The 21353-nt window shown below is 48.1% G+C and overlaps 1 protein-coding gene across 7 annotated transcripts in view; it reads right to left on the bottom strand.

Moving 5' to 3' along the window:
* CCDC57 (coiled-coil domain containing 57) overlaps nt 1–20718 on the bottom strand; it is a 110559-nt gene extending 89841 nt beyond the window's left edge. For 5 of the 7 annotated variants that reach the window (XR_011468019.1, XM_070390137.1, XM_070390141.1 and 2 more), the window contains exons 1-3: nt 20604–20708; nt 6600–7014; nt 1428–1536 (exon numbers count right to left, since the gene is read on the bottom strand). Coding sequence is in view for 6 of the 7 variants with exons in the window: in XM_070390137.1 (XP_070246238.1) it covers nt 1428–1536; nt 6600–7014; nt 20604–20649 (570 nt within the window). In the remaining variant the exon portion in view is untranslated. Of the gene's footprint in view, nt 1–1427; nt 1537–6599; nt 7015–7331; nt 7477–13701; nt 13863–20603 lie in introns of those variants that run through there. The other 2 variants (XM_070390139.1, XM_070390140.1) reach the window with 2 other exon arrangements.
* Between the last annotated feature and the right edge of the window lie 635 nt (nt 20719–21353).

Raw genomic sequence — 21353 nt, 5'->3', positions numbered from 1 at the left:
CCTAGATGAGTCACAGCTGGTCTCTTGATCGCCCAGCTCAGCCCCCAGTGACCTCGGATGTTTCCCAAAGTCAAACCCACCCATAAGAGACAAAGTTCTTAGGTCCTCAAGGACTCCAAAGGAAAGTCCTCTGCAGGAAATGTCAAAAGCTCTACAGAATGTTTTGAGTGATGGCATCATTGTGGACAATGAAATTCAAGCTTCCAGAGGGGAAGGAAAGGACAGGGGCTCCTCCTGCGCCAGCGGTGGTTAATAGATGCGGCCAGGCCCGAAAGCTCGGTCATAAGGACATTTGCGTCCACAGGTATCTTCCATTCCGATGGGCACAGCTCATCAGGATGCTGTCCTATCTCAGGGTACTGACGCCATGCTATGGGATGGAGGGCCCGACACTCAGGCCTCAGTCGACCAGCTGATCGGTCTGCCCTCCTTGAGAACTGCTGACCCCAGTGCCAAGAAAGGATAGGCCAGCACAGGCAGGCACAAAGTTCATATCTGCCCCGTGGCACATCCACCGGGAGACCAGGGTCCAAGGTCGGATCACCCCAGATCACTCAGTCACTATCACTCCAAGGAGGGCAGAGGTGGGGACACAGCCAGGCTGGCTTCCAGCTCCAGCTCCTCTCCAAAATCGCAGACACAAGTCTAAAAATAAGTCGTGAGTCGCTAACCCAGGGTAGGAGGACAGTGCCTAAGACTTCACACGCTGGAAGTGTCTTCGACTCAAATTACGGCTCCTCGATTTACTGAGGGGGATCTTGGGCAGGTTACTTAATGTCTCGACCTTGGTTCCCTATTTGCAAAATGCAGAACAAAATGGTGTCTCTGTTGTATTGAGCAGATAAATTCACACGCGTGCACGAGGAGCTACATGTGGCAGTTTCCATAAACACCTGCCACCGCTGCGACAACACAAGCTCGGTACATCCTGGAAGGCGAACAAGGGGACCCATGTCGCTGCACACACGCAGCCCTGCCGGACTCAGCCCCAAGTGTGAAGGATGTCCTTCACCCAAACTCCAGCATAGCGAAGTCTCTCGGATGTGGAGGCTGAGCTTCAGGGACAACGAGGAGAAATTTCGGAGACAGGTTTAAGTGTCTCCTGTCAGTTGACACAGCTATATTTAAACTTAGGGTCATTTATTGCTTGTTGAAAGAAATACAATTATCACAATTTGAGTTCCCAGCTCTCTTCCACAGTAAATAACTCTGACTTCATAATACTTCTTTCTCAAACAAATAAAGGATGAAATGTTTATTCATTCCCAAGGAAAGAGAATTCTGGGGGAGTTACCACAGAGGAAGATTTAGATACCCTGACACATTTCGCCACAGATCACCACAAAGTGGAAACTTGTGACCCCAGGCTGATACTATAGAACCAAGAAAACAACGGTCCTGAGGAAGAAGCGGATCCCCCACCCTACCTGCCGCTGCAGGCCAAGTTCGCCGTCCAGCTCCTTGAGCCTCCTCTCCAGCTTCCACTTCAGGGTCCCATACTGCTCCCGCTGCTGATCCAGCTCATTGTTCCTGTCACTATGTAAAAAAAACAAAAAAAAGCTCAGCGTTAAGAAAAGTCACACTGAACAGTCTCCAAACTACACATTTGCAGGGCTTCCTTTGCAAACGTGAGGTGACAGGTAATGCTGCTTCTTTGCAAGAGTGGCTTTGGCAGGATCCAGACAGGATCTGCAGAGGAGAACATAACGTGTGATCCAGGCTCTCAGGACAATCCACAAGTGTTCAGGATACAGTCAAAAGTCAACAGTCATACCAGGACTCCCTGGAAGTCCAGCCACTAGGACTCTCTGCTTCCACTGTAGGGGGCACAGGTTTTTATTCTTTGTTTGAGGAATGAAGATCCCACATGCCGAGCAGTGTGGCCAAAAAGGAAAAAAGGAGCACAAAAGTCACTGATCATACCAACAAACAGGAACTCTCCACTTGAATGAGAACACACAATCCATAGATGCTAACGCCAAGATGACACAGATGCTGATATGATCTAACAAGGATTTTAAAGCAGCCATCATAAAAACGCTCTGACAAGCAATTTCACACAGCCTTGGGACAAACGGAAAACAGAAACTCTCAGAAAAGAAAAAGAAAACATAACAAAGAAGCAAATGGAAACTTGAGAACTAAGAAGTACAATAACTGAAACAAAGGACATTCTAGTTGGGCTCAAAGGCAGAATGAACAACAACAACAAAAAAAGGCAGAATGAACATGTTACAGAAAAGAACCAGAGAATGACGAAAGTTACCTGACCTGATAACAGAAAGAAATATGCTGAAAAAAATGAGCGGAGCCTCAGAGCCCTGTGGGATGGTAACAGAAGATGCAGCGTTCACACTGTTCTTCTGCAGTCCCAGGATGGAGGAAAAAGAGGGTGGAGCCAACAATGTACTTGAAGAAATAATGGTTGAAAATGTCCCAAATTTGGTAAAAAAAGAATGAGCAGAAGTTCTGGGGAGACACTTCACAAAACAATATAAAGCTCGTCAAGGCTGCAGCAGAGCATGCAGCTGAGGCCTGTCCTTTCTCATCGTGAGCGGAGCCCATGGGCCTGACAACAGCTTCAGGGTCTCAGTCGACCCGCCTCAAGTCAGCTCTTAGTTTCAGATTTAATATATATTTCACATCATTAAAACAGTAAGTCCCCTACATACAAACCTTCTGGAGGTGCACTTTCCAAGATGAGACAGGTAGCAAGTCCAACCACAGAAGCTGGTCCATGTGCCTGGCATACTCTGTCACGTGTGTGCGTCCTCTACATGTGGCTGCGCTTTCGGGTACTTTACGGTACTGTATAGAGCACAGCAGTACAGTATCTTTATTTCAAGCCCAGGATGTCCAGAATCGAACGTAAAAGCAGTAGTGATGATGTGGCTGGTACTGTACTGTAAGATTAAAAATGTGTTCTGGGACTTCCCTGATGATCCAGTGGTTAAGAATCTGTCTTGCAATGCAGGAGATGTGGGTTCAATCCCTGGTAAGGGAACTACGATCCCACATGCCTTGAAGCATGTGTGCCCAGGTGTCACAACTATTGAGCCTGTGCTCTAGGCCTGAGAGCTGCAACTATATTGAAGCCCTCGGGTCTAAGATCTCATGCTCTTCAACAAGAGAAGCTACCAGAATGAGAAGCCTGAGCACCGCAACTAGAGAATAGCCCCCGCTCACAACTAGAGAAAAGCCCTCCCAGAAAAGAAGACCTAGCTCAGACAAAATTAAATAAATAAATATTTTTAAAAAAGAGATCGTGGCAATTTATGTCAGAGTGTTCTGCCTATGTTTCCTGTAAGAGTTTTATAGTGTCTGGCCTTACATTTAGGTCTTTAATCCATTTTCAGTTTATTTTTGTGTATGGTATTACGGAGTGTTTTAATTTCATTCTTTTACATGTAGCTGTCCAGTTTTCCCAGCACCACTTATTGAAGAGGTTATCTTTTCTCCATTGTATCAGATCAGATCAGTCGCTCAGTCGTGTCCAACTCTTTGCGACCCCATGAATCGCAGCACGCCAGGCCTCCCTGTCCATCACCAACTCCCGGAGTTCACTCAGACTCACGTCCATCGAGTCAGTGATACCATCCAGCCATCTCATCCTCTGTCGTCCCCTTCTCCTGCCCCCAATCCCTCCCAGCATCAGAGTCTTTTCCAATGAGTCAACTCTTCACATAAGGTGGCCAAGTACTGGAGTTTCAGCTTTAGCATCATTCCTTCCAAAGAAATCCCAGGGCTGATCTCCTTCAGAATGGACTGGTTGGATCTCCTTGCAGTCCAAGGGACTCTCAAGATGCTCAAAATCACTAATTATCAGAAAAACGCATATGAAAACTATAATGAGGTATCATCTCACACTGGTCAGAATGGCTACCATCAAAAATCTTGACTCCTTTGTCATAGGTTAGGTGACCATAGGTGCATGGGTTTATCTCTGGCCTTTTGATCCTACTCCACAGATCTATATTTCTGTTTTTGTGCTAGCACTATAGATTCTTCATTATTGTAGCTTTGCAGTACAGTCTGAAGTCAGACAGCTTGATTCAGCTTTATTTCTCTTTCTCAAGACTGCTTTGACTATCCAGGGCCTTTTATGCTTCTATACAAATTGTCATTTTTTTTTGTTGTTGCTGTTGCTATTCTAGTTCTGTGAAAAATGCCATTGGTAATTTTACAGGGATTGCATTGAATCTGTAGATAGCTTTGAGTGGTATAGTCATTTTCATAATATTGACTCTTCCAATCCAAGAACATGGTATATCTCTCCATCTGTTTGTGTCATCTTTGAATTCTTTAATCACTATCTTGTAGTTTAGTACATATGGGTCTTTTGCCTCCTTAGGTAGGTTGATTCTGAGATATTTTCTTCTTTTTGTTGCAACAGTAAATGGGATTATTTCCTTGATTTTTCTTTCTGATCTTTTGTTGTTAGTGTATAAGAATGCAAAAGGTTATAGAGTATTAATTTTGTATTCTGCAACTTTATTAAATTCATTGATTAGCTATTAGTAGTTTCCTGGTGGCATCTTTAGGATTTTCTATGTAGAGTATTGGGTTTCACTCGTAGCTCAGTTGGTAAAGAATCTGCTTGCAGTGCAGGAGACCCCGGTTCAATTCCTGGGTCGGGAAGATCCCCTGGAGAAGGAAATGGCAATCCACTCCAGTATTCTTGCCTGGAGAATCCCATGGACAGAAAAGCCTGGCGGGCTACAGTCCATGGGGTCGCAAGAGTCGGACACGACTTAGCGACTAAACTGCTGCTACTACTATGTAGAGTATCATGTCATCTGCAGACAGTGACAGTTTAATTTCTTCTTTTCCAATTTGGATTCCTTTTATTTCTTTTTCTTCTCTGATTACCATGGCCAGGACTTTCAAAACTATTTTGAATAATAGTGGCAAGAGAAACCATAAACAAGGTGAAAAGACTACCCTCAGAATGGGAGCCAGTATTTACAAACAAAGCAACTGACAAAATATTAGTCTCCAAAATACACAAATAGTTCATGCAGCTCAGAAATCAAAAATAAATGGCAGAAGACTTAAATAGACATTTCCCCAAAGAAGACACACAAGTGACCAACAAACACATGAAGAAAAGATGTTAAAAAATCTCTAATTATTAGAAAAATGCAAATCAAAACTACGATGAGGTATCACTTCACACTGGTCAGAAGACCATCATCAAAAATCCATGACAATAAATGCTGGAGAGGGTATGAAGAAAAGGGAACCTTCCTGAACTGTTGGGGGAAATGTAAATTAATATAGCCACTACGGAGAACAATATGGAGATTCCTTAAGAAACTAAAAATAGAACTACCATATGGCCCAGCAATCTCACTACTGGGCATATACCCAGAGAAAAACATAATTCAAAAAAGACACATGCACCCCAATGTTCATTGCAATACTATTTACAATAGTCAGGACACAGAAGCAACCTAAATGTCCTTCAACAGAGGAAGGGGCAGAGACTTTGCTGGTGGTCCAGTGATGAAGACTCCACGCTTCCAATGCAGGGGGTGCGGGTTCAATCCCTGATTGGGGAACTAAAGTTCCACAATGCTGCATGGTGCAGCTAAAAAGTAAAAAAGTTTTAAAACGACAAAAAACCAACCAAGCAAAAAAACTCCAGAGAAACAGATAAAGAAGTGGTACGTATATACAGTGTAATATTACTCAGCCATAAAAATGAATGACATTGGGTCATTTGTAGAGACGTGGATGGACCTAGGGACTGTAACACAGAGTGAAATAAGTCAGAAACGGGAAGGCAAGTAACATATATTAACATTATATGTGGAATCTAGAAAAATGGTAAAAATGATTTTATTTGCAAAGCTGAAATAGAGACACAGACGTAGAGAACAAACATATGAATGCCAAGGAGGAAAGCTGAGGGAGCAGGGTGAATTGGGAGACTGGGATTGCTGTATATACACTACTGATACTATGTATAAGATATCTAGTGAGAGCCTACTGTATAACACAGGGAACCCTACTCAGAGCTCTGTGGTACCCTAAACGGGAAGGAAATTTAAAAAATTATATGTATATACACACACACACGTATTCACTTTGCTGTACAGTAGAAACTAACACTGTAAAACAACTATACTACAATAAAATTTTTTTAATGTTTTATTTTTGTTTTTTATGTATTATTTGTGTGGAAAGTACTATAAACCAATTACAGTACTCAGAGCCCACCTCAGATCCCCACCTAAGTGCCTGCTGCCACCAAGGCAGGAGGATGCTCTGACGAGTTACCAGCTGTACCTGGACTAACTTTGTCGGACTTACAAACAGGCCCTCAGAACAGAGTATCATTCATATGTAGGGGACTTACTGTAATTATAAGCTCAAATATGTTTTATTACAATAATTCAGATTTGTAACTCATGGAAAAAATTTCAAATAGTTAAACCAATCTCCACTAATTTCAGCTGCACTGGGACCCAGAAAAAAACATCCAGGTATGGCCTTGCCTGCCTTCCTGTGACAAACACTGAGCAGGTGGGAGCCGGGCAGCCCTGTGGGGAAGGAGGCCCATGGAGGGCAGGGGCGTGGGGTCCGCTGGCCCTCACCTGTGGACCCGCTCCAGCTCCAGGCGGTGTTCCTGCAGCCTCTGCTGGTACTGCTGCTGCAGGTCCTCCAGCCGCTGGGCCTCACTGGCCAGCGCCTGCTTCAGCTTGGCCACCTCGATCTTGAGCTCGCTCACCTCGGCCTGCCTGGCCTCCTCCAGCCCTCGGGCCTGGGCGAACGCGGCATCGTAACGCTCCAGCTCCCGGTCCCGCTCCTCCAGCACCTGCAGGTTGTAGATGAAGTCCTCCCGCAGGTGCCGCAGCTTCCCCTGAGCCTCCTCCAGTCGGCGCTGTGTGTCCTGCAGGGCCACCTCCTGCATTTGGGTGCGCTGGGCCTGCAGCGCTCGCCACTCCTCCTCCTTGCGAGCCAGCAGGGCGTTCAGGTCCTGCTCTGAGGGTGGGGGCATCATGTCAGCAACTGCAGCAAAGAGAAGGCGGGCACTGGGTTCACTGCTAGGAAACCTGTGCTCCACAACGCCCACCTCAGATCCCCACCTTAGTGCCTGCTGCCACTAAGGCAGGAGGATGCTCTGACTAGCTACCAGCCGTCTGGTCACACCCTGAATTCTGGAGAGCCAAAGGCAGCTCCCTTAGGGTCCAGCAGGGCAAGGGCACACAGACCCAGACTCCAAAGGCCCTTTCTACCCTCTCCTCACCCTGCAGCAGAGGGAACACACAGGAAGTGCAGGATCACAGAGGGAAGAGAAGGAAAGACGGGGAATGTTGTTTGCTCACTTAGAGGTGCTACTGCTGCTGCTGCTACTGCTAAGTCACTTCAGTCGTGTCCAACTCTGTGCGACCCCATAGACTCTGCCGTCCCTGGGATTCTCCAGGCAAGAACACTGGAGTGGGTTGCCATTTCCAGTTTCATGAAGTGCTCTGTTTTGCAAATGAAAACCCAAGGCTGCTCCAGCCAGTCCCATGTGGCTCCGGAAAGCCAGTGCCCCATTCCCACCCCCATGCTCTACTCCTGGAGCTGGAATGAAGCTCTGGAGATCCACCATCCAGGAGCATACTCTTCTGCTCTTGGGTCCAATCTATCGTGCACAGACACGTTTTTAAAAACACAATGAAGTGCTAGGAAAAAAAGGGAAAAAAATACATAATACACCACTCCAATTTTTTAATAGATTCAACAGCATAAAACCACTCTGTCAAATTTCCAACAAGTGTCTGGAGATCTGTTGCTTCCCATGTCCACTGAGGATGCCCACACGTGGGGCAGGGCTGCCGAGAGTTGCTCCCCACCCGGGCACCTCCATGACTGTCCTGGTCCCAGCACCGGCGGAGATGGGGTGGATTGTCACGTGCAAAACCGCTTGTGGGGGCGTGGAGTGGGGATGGAGTGGGAGTGATATCTCCCTGGTTGATTTATGCAGCGAGTCTGAGGCCATGGGTCACGCTCCACCAGCTACACAGCAGGCCCAGAGGGATGCAGGCTGGCCCAGGTGCCATGAGCATCTTCTGGGACAGAGGGTGGAATGTGAGTGATGCCTGGCTCTGTGAGGGCTTTTCCAGGAAGGCCAGGTGGGGTCTGAGACAGGCATCTGGCCGTAACTTCTGTGTATCACTGTCCTCAAAGCATCTGAAATGTCTGATTCACTTTGAGAGGGTCTTTTTTTAAGATGAAAAGACATACGGTCCCAGGCCATCTCAACCCACAGGGTCAATACACATTCACAGAACTCCTCCTGACAGAGGGAAATTTCTAACAGGAACAGGATTTCAGGGGCCTGTGAAGACACCCTGTGGGTTGTGAAGGTTCCATGTAGCCCCTCCCCTGAGGGGTACCAGCAGCATCAATATTGGTCTCCCTTGGTCAAAGTAAAGTAAATATCCACGGGCAAACTCAGAAACAAGAACAAGAGAACCTGAGGGTCTTTTTTTGTTTGTTTTTTTTAAGCATTACATTGACAGTAAACACTCCCTGAACCAGAAAGAACACTACTTTTTTCAGAGACATGAAGTTCATTTCACTCCTGAAATTACTAACAAAAACCAACAACAGTTCTACCATGAACCCTTACTTTCCAAAACTCAGTGGAGGTAAGAAATGGACAAACTTTTCATGTTGTTCAAGGCTTTGATGGCATCGGGTTTCTTGTGATGGAGTGCTTTGAGGGGCCTCAACTCAGACCCCTGCAGAGCTGCTGCCCCCAGCACCGCAGAAGCAGACAGTCCTGTATCCTCAGACAGCCCTGTGTCCTCAGACAGCCCAAGCCTTGCCTAGTTGATGAGTTGGGAACTCTTTGCCCTGTGAAAGGTGATCACTAATGGTACAACACATAAAACTCTAGAGGAAGACAACAAAAAAACAAAAAACAAGTCCATACATACCCCACCAAAAAATTATCTATTGTAATCAAAATTATTACTATAACATCCTGGTAGCAATATGAAAAAACAAAGTAGAGGAGAAATTGTCAGAATGGTCTGGGTTTCTATTTGCAGACTCCCAAAATATTCCGTCAGGACTAAACAAACTGTAAGGGTGTGTTTTCTGGAAGATGTGTGCTGTGTGCTGGGCTACCCCAGCGGACAGTGGGAAAATGAAACAAGCTTTCTAGACATTTGTTTCTCTGAGCTGAGCACAGTAGTGGTCAGAACACAGAAAAATAAAATAAGAAAACACAACATGAAGCACATTGGATTGGGCAATAACAGCCGGGTAATTACTAAGTACTAAGGGCGGCTTGTTAGAAGGCAAAGCACAAAGGAAGACAGGACCCATCATGGGATTTGCATCTTCCATGTGGAAAAAGTACGGCGATCTCCTGGGCGAAGCCACTGGCATTTACAGATCTAGGCAAATTCCTTATGTAGTTCTTCCTGTAAGGGCAACGAACTGTGCAGGGCAGGGCCTGGCAAGCTTTGTTCCTTTTCGGGCCGGTAAGTAAATATTTGGGTCTTTGTGGGGCACAGGGTCTCTATGGAAATGCCTTAACTCTGCATGAAAGCAGCCAAAGAAGATAGAAAATGGTAGGCTGAGTTTGGCCCACAGGCCTGCTGTGCTGACCCCCTGAACCTTACACAGGAGATGCTCTCATCAGCAACTGTGTGACAAATACCATCATTTCTTAAGACTGGTCATTGCACCCCTAAATCCTCAGGGGTCCGAGATGAGCTCAATTCGGACACAAATATCCATCCACAACTCTTGCCTGGTGTCCACTGGGGGTGTGGGCCAGGCTCACGGAGGGGAAGAGATGCACGCACTTCCAGCCCAGCCAGTCTCAGGGTTACTCCACCAGAGAGGAGGCACAGAGGGGAGTCCCCGCCCCACCCCACAGGGAGAGGGCACAGGCACAAGAGTAACAGATGCAAACACTGGTCTTCATCCACGGTTCCTGGCATCAGGCTCCTAAAACCCTTATTTCCTAAATGACAGGAGCTAAACAGGTGTCTTTAGTTATACTGAGTTTTTGTTCCTAGTTTCTAAAAAAAACTCTGGGTGAAACGATGTCTCCCATTATTTATAACAAACCTCTTTCAACCACACCTGAGTCAGTTAATGATGTGAGTTTGGAAAGCCCTTGGATAACCAATGAATGAGGGCTGGTTGCCAGCGGAACTAACCACAGGATTAGAGGGTTGAAACTTGCAGTTCCACCTCCCAACCTTCAGGGAGCTGAGAGGAGCTGGAGGCTGAAATCAATTACCAATGGCTAATGGTTTAATCAGCCTGTATAATCTAGTCAGGATTGTCAAAATCCTGCCAGGTGGGCCTCCAACCCATGATTTGCACAAGACTGCCAAACAATCCGGAGAAGGTGATGGCACCCCACTCCAGTACTCTTGCCTGGAAAATCACATGGACGGAGGAGCCTGGTAGGCTGCAGTCCATGCGGTCGCTAGGAGTCAGACATGACTGAGCGACTTCACTTTCACTTTTCATTTTCATGCACTGGAGAAGGAAATGGCAACCCACTCCAGTGTTCTTGCCTGGAGAATCCCAGGGACGGGGGAGCCTGATGGGCTGCCGTCTATGGGGTCACATAGACGCGGACACGACTGAAGCGACTTAGCAGCAGCAGCAGCCAAACAACCTAGGCACAAGTGCGTTTCCTTAAAGGAGGTTACTCAACCAAAAGACATTTTCCAAACCCAAATACTCAAAACCCAAAACCTGTCTCTTTGCTGCAAAACAAAACTAAGCACCAAATCTCAGCAGCACCTTCCTGGGGAGATTCAGGGGCCAGTCCCTGGAAAAAAACAGACCAGGCAGCTGCTCAGACTTGTCCACAGTCTTTCAGGACCGGCAAGGGGCCGACTGCTGCTGCTGCCACTAAGTCACTTCAGTCGTGTCCGACTCTGTGTGACCCCAGAGATGGCAGCCCACCAGGCTCCACCATCCCTGGGATTCTCCAGGCAAGAACACTGGAGTGGGTTGCCATTTCCTTCTCCAATGCATGAAAGTGAAAAGTGAAAGTGAAGTCGCTCAGTTGCGTCCGACTCTCAGCGACCCCATGGAGCCTACCAGGGTCCTCCGTCCATGGGATTTTCCAGGCAAGAGTACTGGAGTGGGGTGCCACTGCCTTCTCCGAAGGGGGGATGCCGACTAGCCACAGGTAAAAAGTCCCTCTGGACTTAACCTCCTGGCTGGCAACTATATTCATTTTGCCCCCATACAACAAAACTCCCTTAGACAAAAAGGTTTGCAGTCTTTATTTGTAAGACAGTCAAGTGACCGATGGATTTCAAATCCACCCCCCCAGAGGCAAGCAGCTTGGGGTATTTATGAGATCAGGAATAAAGAAGCAGGGGAGTCAGAGGTGTGGGGAGCATGAGGAAAGGGGAAATGGGACTTCCCTGGTGGCCCAGTGGCTAAGACTCTGCACTCCCAATGTAGGGCGCCTGGGTTCAATCCTTGGTCAGGGAACTAGATTCTGCAATCAATGACTAAGACTCAGTGCAGTCAAGTAAGTCAATATTAAAAAGACCGGTAATCAATCTTCACAGTTATCCTAGTTATTATTATCCACAGTATCCTAGTTACACACTAGGATGTTCTCATAAGTTTATTTTAAATTCATTAACTCACGTGGCCGCATCAGGCTTAGTTGCGACACGCAGGGTACTTTACTGAGGGGTATGGGCATCTCTTGCGTTGTGGTGCGCGGGCTCCAGAGCATGTGGGCTCAGCAGTTCCAGGGACCAGGGCCCAGACCCTCAGGGAAGTCCCCCTCTGCACGTGTTGAGGGTGGGGTTTTTGACTCTACGATGTCAAAAAGTCACCAAACGGACATTCTTACTTGTCCTTTTGGAGGGTCAGCGATCTTATCCAGTCTTAACTGGCTCAGCTCAAACTAGATGCAGCTGGCTCCAAGTCCTGGAAAACAACTCAGGCAAACATTGTTTAGGTTACATGTTGCTGGCAGGATATCCAAGTCTTAAAACCACCTTGATCAGTGAAGGCAGGTGAACGGGCTTGACTAATTATTACGCATGTGTTCAAAAGCACCCATAAAAATCCCTGAACTACCAGATTCGGAGAGTCTCTAGGCTGGTGAAGGTGTGGAAACACGGAGGACAGTGTGCTGGGGGAGAGGGGGTGCGAGCTCCCAGCCCCTCCCGCCTACCTTGTCCTGTACGGCTCTTCCATCTGGCCGCTCAGAATTGTGTCCACTTACAATAAACTGGTGATCTAGTAAGTGAACACTTCCCAGAGTTCTGTGAGCTGCTCTGGGACATTACTGAACCTGAGGAGAGGGGTCCTGCCCTGATTCAGAGCAGCCGGGAGAAGCACAGACGACACCCTGGACTTGCCAGGGGCATCCTGTGGGGCCGGCACTAATCCCTGGCAGTCTGTGTGGAAACTGAATAAGAAGTCCACTAGGCGTGTGCTGATAACTGCGTGGCGGAGGAAGCACCCCTGACGAGGGGCATCAGGGAGGAAGCAGGCCTCTGAGAGCAGGGAGGGAGGAGGAAGCAAGTGTCCTGATAGCGCTATCCTAACCAGGGACGGGTGGCGGCCTCCCCCCAGGGCTCTGGAGCAGAGGGGAGCTCCGCTGGGCCGACCTTGGGCAGAGCTCCGGCCTCCACGCCCGCTCCTGCTAGGCAGTCTCAGCCTGCCCACAGGCACCTGACGGAGACCCCGGGGCCTGCCACCCTTGATTCTGTGTGCCCCTGCCCCCATGGCCCTCAGCTTGTCAATGGCACGCCCCCATCCAGCTGCCCAAGCCAAACGCCTGGAACTAGCCTGTATTCCTGCTCTCTCACCCAGGCCGCCCTTCAGCCGCCCTCGTCTCTCACCTGGAGCCTCGCTGACTCCAGACCCTGAACTGGCGCCTCTGCTACACACCTGCCCTTTTACGGCCACCAAAGGGATGGGTTAAAAAAAAAAGCCTTCCCTCGCCACCACACCCACAAGGGCTTCCTGTTCCTCAGTCCCTGGATCACCACCCTTGGGGCTGGGAGGTGCCTAATCTTTCTTGTCAGTCAGCTGCCCCTCTGCCTGGAAACCAACATGTCGGCTCCTTCCTGTCACTGAGACCAACTCAAGTGTCGCTCCAGGAAGTCCTCCAAAACTGGTGCAAGGACGGAGCCCCATTCACATTCAAATTCTCCGCTTGGCGCTTGTCAGGAGCCGGCGGTTTACTGCTTATGTGTCATTCTTTCCTACACGTTCCACCTGGTATTCCATACTTGGAACTCCAGCACACAGGAGGCGCTCAAAAGTATGTACTAAATAACTAAATAGAAAAAAAACTATCCCAGGACAATCATAAACGTGGGGCTCTGGGGCTAGAGCAGAGGAACTGGGGGAAGGCAGATATCTCTGCTCCCTGGGGCCCTTCCAGACCCTTCTTCCTCCTCCTCCAAAGGCTTGGCTTCCTTAAAGTGCCCACAGCCCTGTGTGCTCCGCCACAGAGGACAGCCCTGCACCCACTGAGTTCGCCTGGCCCACCTCTGCCACCCCGTCCGCGGCTTCCCCCACTCCAACATACCCTAGCCCCCCACACTCTGATTGCCAGCCCTTCAGCTCCGGTCACTCTAGATCGACAATAACTTTAGCTTTACAGGTGTTACTGGAGGTATCAATGAACTACAGGAAAACCGACATTCACTTTAACAAGTTTTGAATTCAGTAAAAAACTGGAGTTACTGGCTTCAAATTCAGTCAGGTGCCAAGTATTTCTCCCACGCAGACAGCTGAGGGGATTCCCCGAGTATGTCCTGCCGTGTGTCCTGGGTACACTGTTCTGTTCCTGGCACACTGAAGCAGAGAACAAATGCTTGCTTCTATTCCATGCAGGATGTGTATCGCTGTAGCCAGAGAAACATGATATTAAGTACTGTAAAATTCGCACAGACATAGCAAACTTTCTTAAATCCATTCATTTATTCATTTAACAAGTATTTATTCAGCACTCACTACATGTCAGGAGCTGTTTCACCTGCTGGAGAAATAGGGGCCAGGTCCCCACCCCAAAGAGTTGTCATCCTTGCTGGGACAAGACAGAGATGCACAGAAACAAAGGGAGGAGGAGGTAACTTCTGGGAGTGGTTGGAGGCCCCAGCCTGCAGCAGGAAATGGCAGAAGTGGCTCTGCTTAGCCTTCAGGAGGTTCACATCCTGCTCAGCTGTGGCCCCTGCCCTGGTGCAGGGTGCCCAGGACCACTGGGAAACCAGGGTTCCGGCAGGTCAGGCTGGCCACCAAGCTCAGGCAAAGTTCAGTGAGATAACAAGGTGACTCGGTGACCTCTAAAATTTCAGGTTCACCCACACTAATTGGACATCTAATGGCTGGGCCCCCACAAACCCCAACATATGCACAAACCTGACTGCCTATGGTGGGGCTGTGTGAGTGCGAGCTGGTGGGTGGCCTAGCAAGTTCTGGGGTCTGGCACAGGACTCACTTGTCAACAGAAATCATGCATTCACAGGCCACCCACATACCTATGCACAATCACAGGCAAAGAATCAGTCTTTAAGCAAATATACAACTTTAAATGATACTGATGCTACTGTGATCATTGATGAAGTGCCCGTGAGTCATCACTATGGTTCTTTATGGAGACAGCAGGCCAAGGTCTGTGAGGTCAAAAGGGCTCCCTCTTCTAAGGACGCCTGTAGGCTTGCCTCTTAAATGCACAGATCGCACAGCCACCCATGGGAATTATGCTTCCAGTATAAAAATCTGATCATGTGATACTGTGCCCACGGCACATGGCCTTGTTGAAAAAAGAGTTCAACCTGTTTGGCACAGTATATGAAGACATCTAGGGGGCGTCTCTGGTGGCTGAGTGGTAAAGAATCCGCCTGCCAGTGCAAGAGACACGGGTACGATCCCTGATCTGGGAAGATCCCACATGCCTCTGAGCAACTAAGCCCGTGTGCCACAACTATCGAGTCTGTGCTCTAGAGCCAGCGAGTCACAACGGCTGAGCCCACATGCCGCAACTGATGAAGCCAGCATGTCCTAGAGCCCATCCTCCACAACAAGAGAAGCCACCGAAATGAGCAGCTCGCACACTGCAACTAGAGAGTTGCCCTGGCTCTCTGCAACCAGAGAAAAGCCCGCACAGCAGTGAAAACCCAGCACTGCCAAAAAATAAATAAAATCCCCAGAAAGAAACCAGCTTCTACTGTGCGCGCTCCACTGCACCCTGACATGCCCGGCGCTCGCGCTCCTTTCCTTCCCACTCCAACACAGACAGCCTGCCCTGCTTCCGTTATAAATCCTAAAAGCGCCGAGGCTGAGATTAACAGCTTTTATTAAACACCAGATTCAAAATCTGGACCCAATCTGTCTGTCAGCCAGCAGGCATCCCCAGCAAGCATCCAGTTTCCGGGAGGGACCAAACAAAACTGGGGAAACTGGTAGGTGGTAGGTGGGGAGCCCGCTGTCAACTCAGCTTGGCCCATAGCACTCACGGTCTTCAAAGAGAACCAGTGGGCTCAGCGGGACTATGCTAGGTCGTCTCATCACTCTGATGTTCTCATCTGTAAAATGCTGAGCTTTCTAAACTTCGTTTTTGTTTTTTTAAATCTAAAGAAGAGTAATCTGTCAGTTCTAAAAGGCCCTTGGAAACCCCTGGGTTTTAGGAAGAGGGAAATTACTCCTCACGAAAGCCTTGGTTTCCCAAACATGGAAAATTTGCAGGCTGCAAACAGACACAAGCAGCAGAAGCCCCATCTGGAAGAACACCTCAGTCCTGAGTGAGCTGGAAGGCACCCCTGGTGCACTGACACCGCCAGACTACACAGTAGATAGTGGACAATGTGGAAGAGCTTGGGCACTCACTCACTCTCTTACCCCAAACCCAGCAGTGGTCTGCAGCGGTTGACCCTGACCGTGCAGGACCATCCTTGTCAGATCAAAGGGACCAGGAAGAAAAAGGCTCAGAAGTCGGCCTGCCCAGGCAGTGAGAGACTCCGAGGTGTCTCTTCACGGATAACAACAGGGAAAGGGCTGCGAGGAGGAAAGGCCAAGCATCTCCTGACAGCCAGTATCATACTTAAAAAGAGTTTGGGGCAAAGGATGAGTCCTAAGGAATTATGAAAAGGAGCTCCATGGAAGAGAAAAGGCTTTCCAAACCAAGTGGGCTCTGCAGAGGGGCCTGCCCTGCCCTGCTCTGCCCTGGCAGGGCCCCACCTCTCTGGCATGCTGTCTGTTGGGACTGCAAGCCAGATATATAGGGCAGGAGCCTGGGAAAATGATTCTGTCCTTGCCAATCTCAGCCCTTGCCAAGATGACCAAATCATTAGAGCAACGCATGTCCAAGTCAGAGAGGAACTCACAGGCTACCTGATTGCAGATATGACAATGGAACTGATCATACTTTTATTCACCTGACCAAAAACTCAGAGCAACTGTTTTAGAATAAACACTGACAAGTACTTAACTGAAAATACATTGCATGACCTCAATAAAACCTAAGCAGTTACCCAAAACGCCGTTTGTAAAGGCTCAAAGTCAGATACAGAATGTTGTCTTACTGGTGCTCTGTAAATATATTTAATAAGCTCAATCTATGAAACATGTTTGTGGGACTTGAAAGAAAGTCCAGAGACGGCTCATCTCTGTATTCGGGACAACGAACTCAAGGCTGGCACCCTCTGGAACCCCTGAGTGAACGAAGCTCAGTACAGGTGATCATTAAGGGGATCCAGAGGGTGAAAATTATGGGCCTGTGACTCCTGTCCTTCACGGACTGCCAAATAGTACCCACAACCATTTGTAAAACCTGAGGTGAGAGAAGAGCAGCAGATGGATCTTAATTCCATCACTGGAACTTGCTGGGGATGAGGGATACTGTTCAAGTGAGGCGAATATAGCGCTTTTTTTTATCCAAATTTACAGCTGCCAAATTCCTATGCCTCCCCCACCCCACCCAAAAAAGCAAATAAATGATAGGAGATAAGCGGAACAGTCTTGTAGTTAAGAGCTGATAATCTGCTCATACTTTTAGAACCACATAAATGTTTCATATACCAAGACTTAAAATCAATAAGGACTTGGGAATTCCCTGGCAGTCCAGTAGTCAGGACTCCGTGCTTTCACCGAGGGCCCAGGTTCAATCCCTGGTTGGGGAACTAAGATCCCACAAACTGCACAGCACGGGGGGTGGGGGTGGGGGGTGGAATCAATAAGGACTCAAAGTGAAATATAACCAGAAACAAATGAACCTAACTTTATTACAAATTAATAACATAAATACACTAAGGCAACTTTGTAAAATAGATTTTGACTATATATTTAAAGAAAAAATAAAAAACAATCACATGCAAATATCATACTCTACTTAAGTAGGTTTGTTTTTCACAGAAATATGGCTTGGCAATACTGAAACTAGTCTAGGACTGAGCAAAAAGGCAAACACGCTGAGGACAATAGGGCTTCCCTGTGGCTCAGCAGTAAAGAATCCACCTGCCAGTGCAGGAGATGTAGGTTCGATCCCTGGGTCGAGAAGATCCCCTGGAGAAGGAAATGGCAACTCACTCTAGTATTCTTGCCTGGAGAACTCCATGGACAGAGCAGCCTGGTGGGCTATAGTCTCTGGGGTTGCAAAGAGTCAGACATGATTGGGGGACAAAGACCAGACCAGACTGAGACAACGGGAGCCAGAGTTAGAGAGCAAAAAGGAATGTATTAATAGAAAGAACCCTGTGGTGACTGATTGAAATTGGAGGTATAACCTCAGTTTTTAATATATATACAGATATAGAAATAGATACAGATGTATAGGGTATACACAAATTTATGTTTCCTAGTACTACCCATTGAGAAAGCCAAGAAGTAATAATCCTCCAGTAGCAATGAGCATACCTCCAAAGATCTTGGTTTCTAAAAAAATCTTCTAAATTAAAAGGAACCAACACTCCTTAGAGAAATTTCTGATTCCAGGTTAGGTCAAGGAAAGCACAAGATTGAGTCCAGAATATCCTATGGTACCAGAAAATAAGGAAGTGCTCAAAATGTTGGGGATAGGCTAAAAAGGACACGGAAGCCAACCTGAATGGGCCCAATCTGCACAACAGAGCAACAGAATAAATGACAGTAATGGATTTCTGTGTGTGCACGCTCAGTCTTGTGTGATTCTTTGCAACCCCATCGACTGTAGCTGGCCAGGGTCCTCTGTCCATGGAATTTTCCGGGCAAGAATACTGGAGTGGGTTGCCATTTCCTGCTCCAGGCGATCTTCCTGACCCAGGGATTGAACCCCCATCTCTCGAGTCTCATGCATTGGCAGGCAGATTCTTTACCAGAGTCACCTTGGAAGCCCTTAGTAATGGTCTACAACCTATGAAATAAAATTAAAATGTCCACGCCAAGATAAATAACTGAATAAATTAAAATATGGAAGGTTCTTCCTTACAGTAGAATTCCAACTTAAAAGTAAAAATAATGGAAATGAAAAAATCACTCTGTGGCAAAAGCAACACTTACAATTGTTTCAGAAAATGCTCACTTCTGTATGCTAAAATTAGTGATTTTAAACAATATATTTACACACTTTCAAAGTAACTAACTCCCCACGGGAAAAATGGTAATTCAATGATGGAAACACCTTGTAGATATCTCCTAACACAAATGACCGAAGTTAGTATCAGCAGTAATGGGACAAATCGACACTATACCACTCCTGATGCAGAGAAAAACACAATTTCACAGGTAAGGTTCTTCTTACCAAAAATGCACAACTTAAAAGTAATCATAAGGGAACATCAGATAAACCCAAACTGAGGGGCATTCTACAAAATAATTGACTCATAAAAGTCAAGGAATGACTGAGGAAGTGCTCCAGATTAAAGAATAAGAAAGAAAACACAGACGGTCCTGGATTGGATCTTGTAAAAGAGAAAAGTCATCCGTGGGATAATTGCTGAGTCTGAATAAATCCTGTACATTAGATCATGGTTTTGTATGAGTTAAGTTTCCTCAGTTTGATAAAAAGAACTATTTCTGCTTTATTGACTATACCAAAGCCTCTTTGACTGTGTGGATCACAATAAACTGTGGAAAATTCTGAAAGAGATGGGAATACCAGACCACTTGATCTGCCTCTTGAGAAATCTGTATGCAGGTCAGGAAGCAACAGTTAGAACTGGACATGGAACAAAAGACTGGTTCCAAATAGGAAAAGGAGCACGTCAAGGCTGTATATTATTACCCTGTTTATTTAACTTACATGCAGAGTACATCATGAGAAACACTGGACTGGAAGAAACACAAGCTGGAATCAAGATTGCCGGGAGAAACATCAATAACCTCAGATATGCAGATGACACCACCCTTATGGCAGAAAGTGAAGAGGAACTCAAAAGCCTCTTGATGAAAGTGAAAGTGGAGAGTGAAAAAGTTGGCTTAAAGCTCAACATTCAGAAAACGAAGATCATGGCATCCGGTCCCACCACTTCATGGGAAATAGATGGGGAAACAGTGGAAACAGTGTCAGACTTTTATTTTTGGGGGCTCCAAAATCACTGCAGATAGTGACTGCAGCCATGAAATTAAAAGACGCTTACTCCTTGGAAGGAAAGTTATGACCAACCTAGATAGCATATTCAAAAGCAGAGACATTACTTTGCCAACAAAGGTCCGTTTAGTCAAGGCTATGGTTTTTCCTGTGGTCATGTATGGATGTGAGAGTTGGACTGCGAAGAAGGCTGGGCGCCGAAGATTGATGCTTTTGAACTGTGGTGTTGGAGAAGACTCTTGAGAGTCCCTTGGACTGCAAGGAGATCCAACCAGTCCATTCTGAAGGAGATCAGCCCTGGGATTTCTTTGGAAGGAATGATACTAAAGCTGAAACTCCAGTACTTTGGCCACCTACTGCTAAGAGTCGACTCACTGGAAAAGACTCTGATGCTGGGACGGATTGGGGGCAGGAGGAGAAGGAGACGACAGAGGATGAGATGGCTGGATGGCCATGAGTCTGAGTGAACTCCGGGAGTTCGTGATGCGTGCTGCGATTCATGGGGTTGCAAAGCGTCGGACATGACTGAGCGACTGAACTGAACTGAACTGAACATACGAGATTAACATTTGGGGACACCTCGGTAAAAGTACCGAGGCAATCTTTATCCTTCTTCTGCAACTCTTTTGTAAATCTCAATTTTTTTTCTTTAGTTTTTCTGGACCAGGCTGCCTGGGTCTGAACCTGTCCTCACTGGCTGTGGAACCGGTAAACTCTCCCATCTCTGCAGCGCCCACCACTTCAGATTCCTGAAGGGGTCGAGTAACAACGCAGAGCACTCAAAGTGTGGCGCCAGCGAACGCCCAGCCTTCCCACCCCGCCTGCGACACGGGCGCTGCAGAGAAGAGCCCGGGCGGGCTCTGTGTACCGGGCTCCGCGGGCCCGGCACCGCTCTCGTGCCCACAGCCCTGCAGGGTGGCCCCAAGGGAGTGCGCGGCGTCTGGCAGGACTTGGACGTCTCGGGTTTTTCCAAGAAAAGAGTCGACGCCCGTGAAAAGCGACCCAAAGGGCCACACCTTCTGGCGTCGCGGGCCCCTGGGGCCCCTCGGCGCCCCGCCGCGTCGCCCCCGCGCCCGCGCCTCACCTGGAACGCTGGCCCCGAGCAGCCTTTTGTCCCTCCGCGATGCCATGGTAACCTGAGTCTGTCAGCCGCCGTCCGGGCGCTCTCGGTCCAGCGCTCGGGTTCCGCCGGTCGGAAACGGGAACCCTGACATCTGGTTCCGGATTCTTCGCGCCCCGCCGGCGCGCAGGTAGGTACACCAGAGCGAGGAAGACTCGACCATTGGATGGCAGGTGGCCGGGTTTCGAGATCCCGCCGGTCTCGTAGCCCCGAGGCTGTTGGCGGCTCTGACGGGTCGGGGTGGGGCCTACAGGGAGCTGTACCTGGGAGGGGAGGAGCCCAGGCTGCACGTGGGCGTGGAGCGGAGTGAAAGTCCGAGACCACGAGAACTGCGTCTTCACTCGTGGATCCTCCGGCAGTGAAACAGGCAGACACTGCGAGGGGGCCCCGGGAGAGGCGGGCAAGCAGTGAGCTCTGCGTGTCCGGGAAGAGTGGGGCTCAGCATGGCAGGATGGCCTTTCTGGCCAGCGCCCTTGTTCTGGGCGCTGTTGCACCGTGTGCTTGGCTTATGAAAATTCGTGTTTGTGTGCACTCATAACTTGTGTGCTTTGGTGCTTGTGTGTCCAGTTACGAGTTAAAAAAAAAAATACCACCTCACAGAGGCAACGAGCAAACCATTATGTCAAAGCCCCCATCCTTAGAGACCCTCTTCCCCAGTATCTGAAGGTCTACTGGAGCTGAAGAGGACCAGCTGTCCGAACAAATGGAGACACC

The sequence above is a fragment of the Bos mutus genome, chromosome 19 (genome assembly GCF_027580195.1).
Source record: "Bos mutus isolate GX-2022 chromosome 19, NWIPB_WYAK_1.1, whole genome shotgun sequence".
In the NCBI taxonomy this organism is placed as follows: domain Eukaryota; kingdom Metazoa; phylum Chordata; class Mammalia; order Artiodactyla; family Bovidae; genus Bos; species Bos mutus.
The sequence above is the reverse complement of the archived record's forward strand: the minus strand, read 5'-3'. Positions and strand labels throughout refer to the sequence as shown.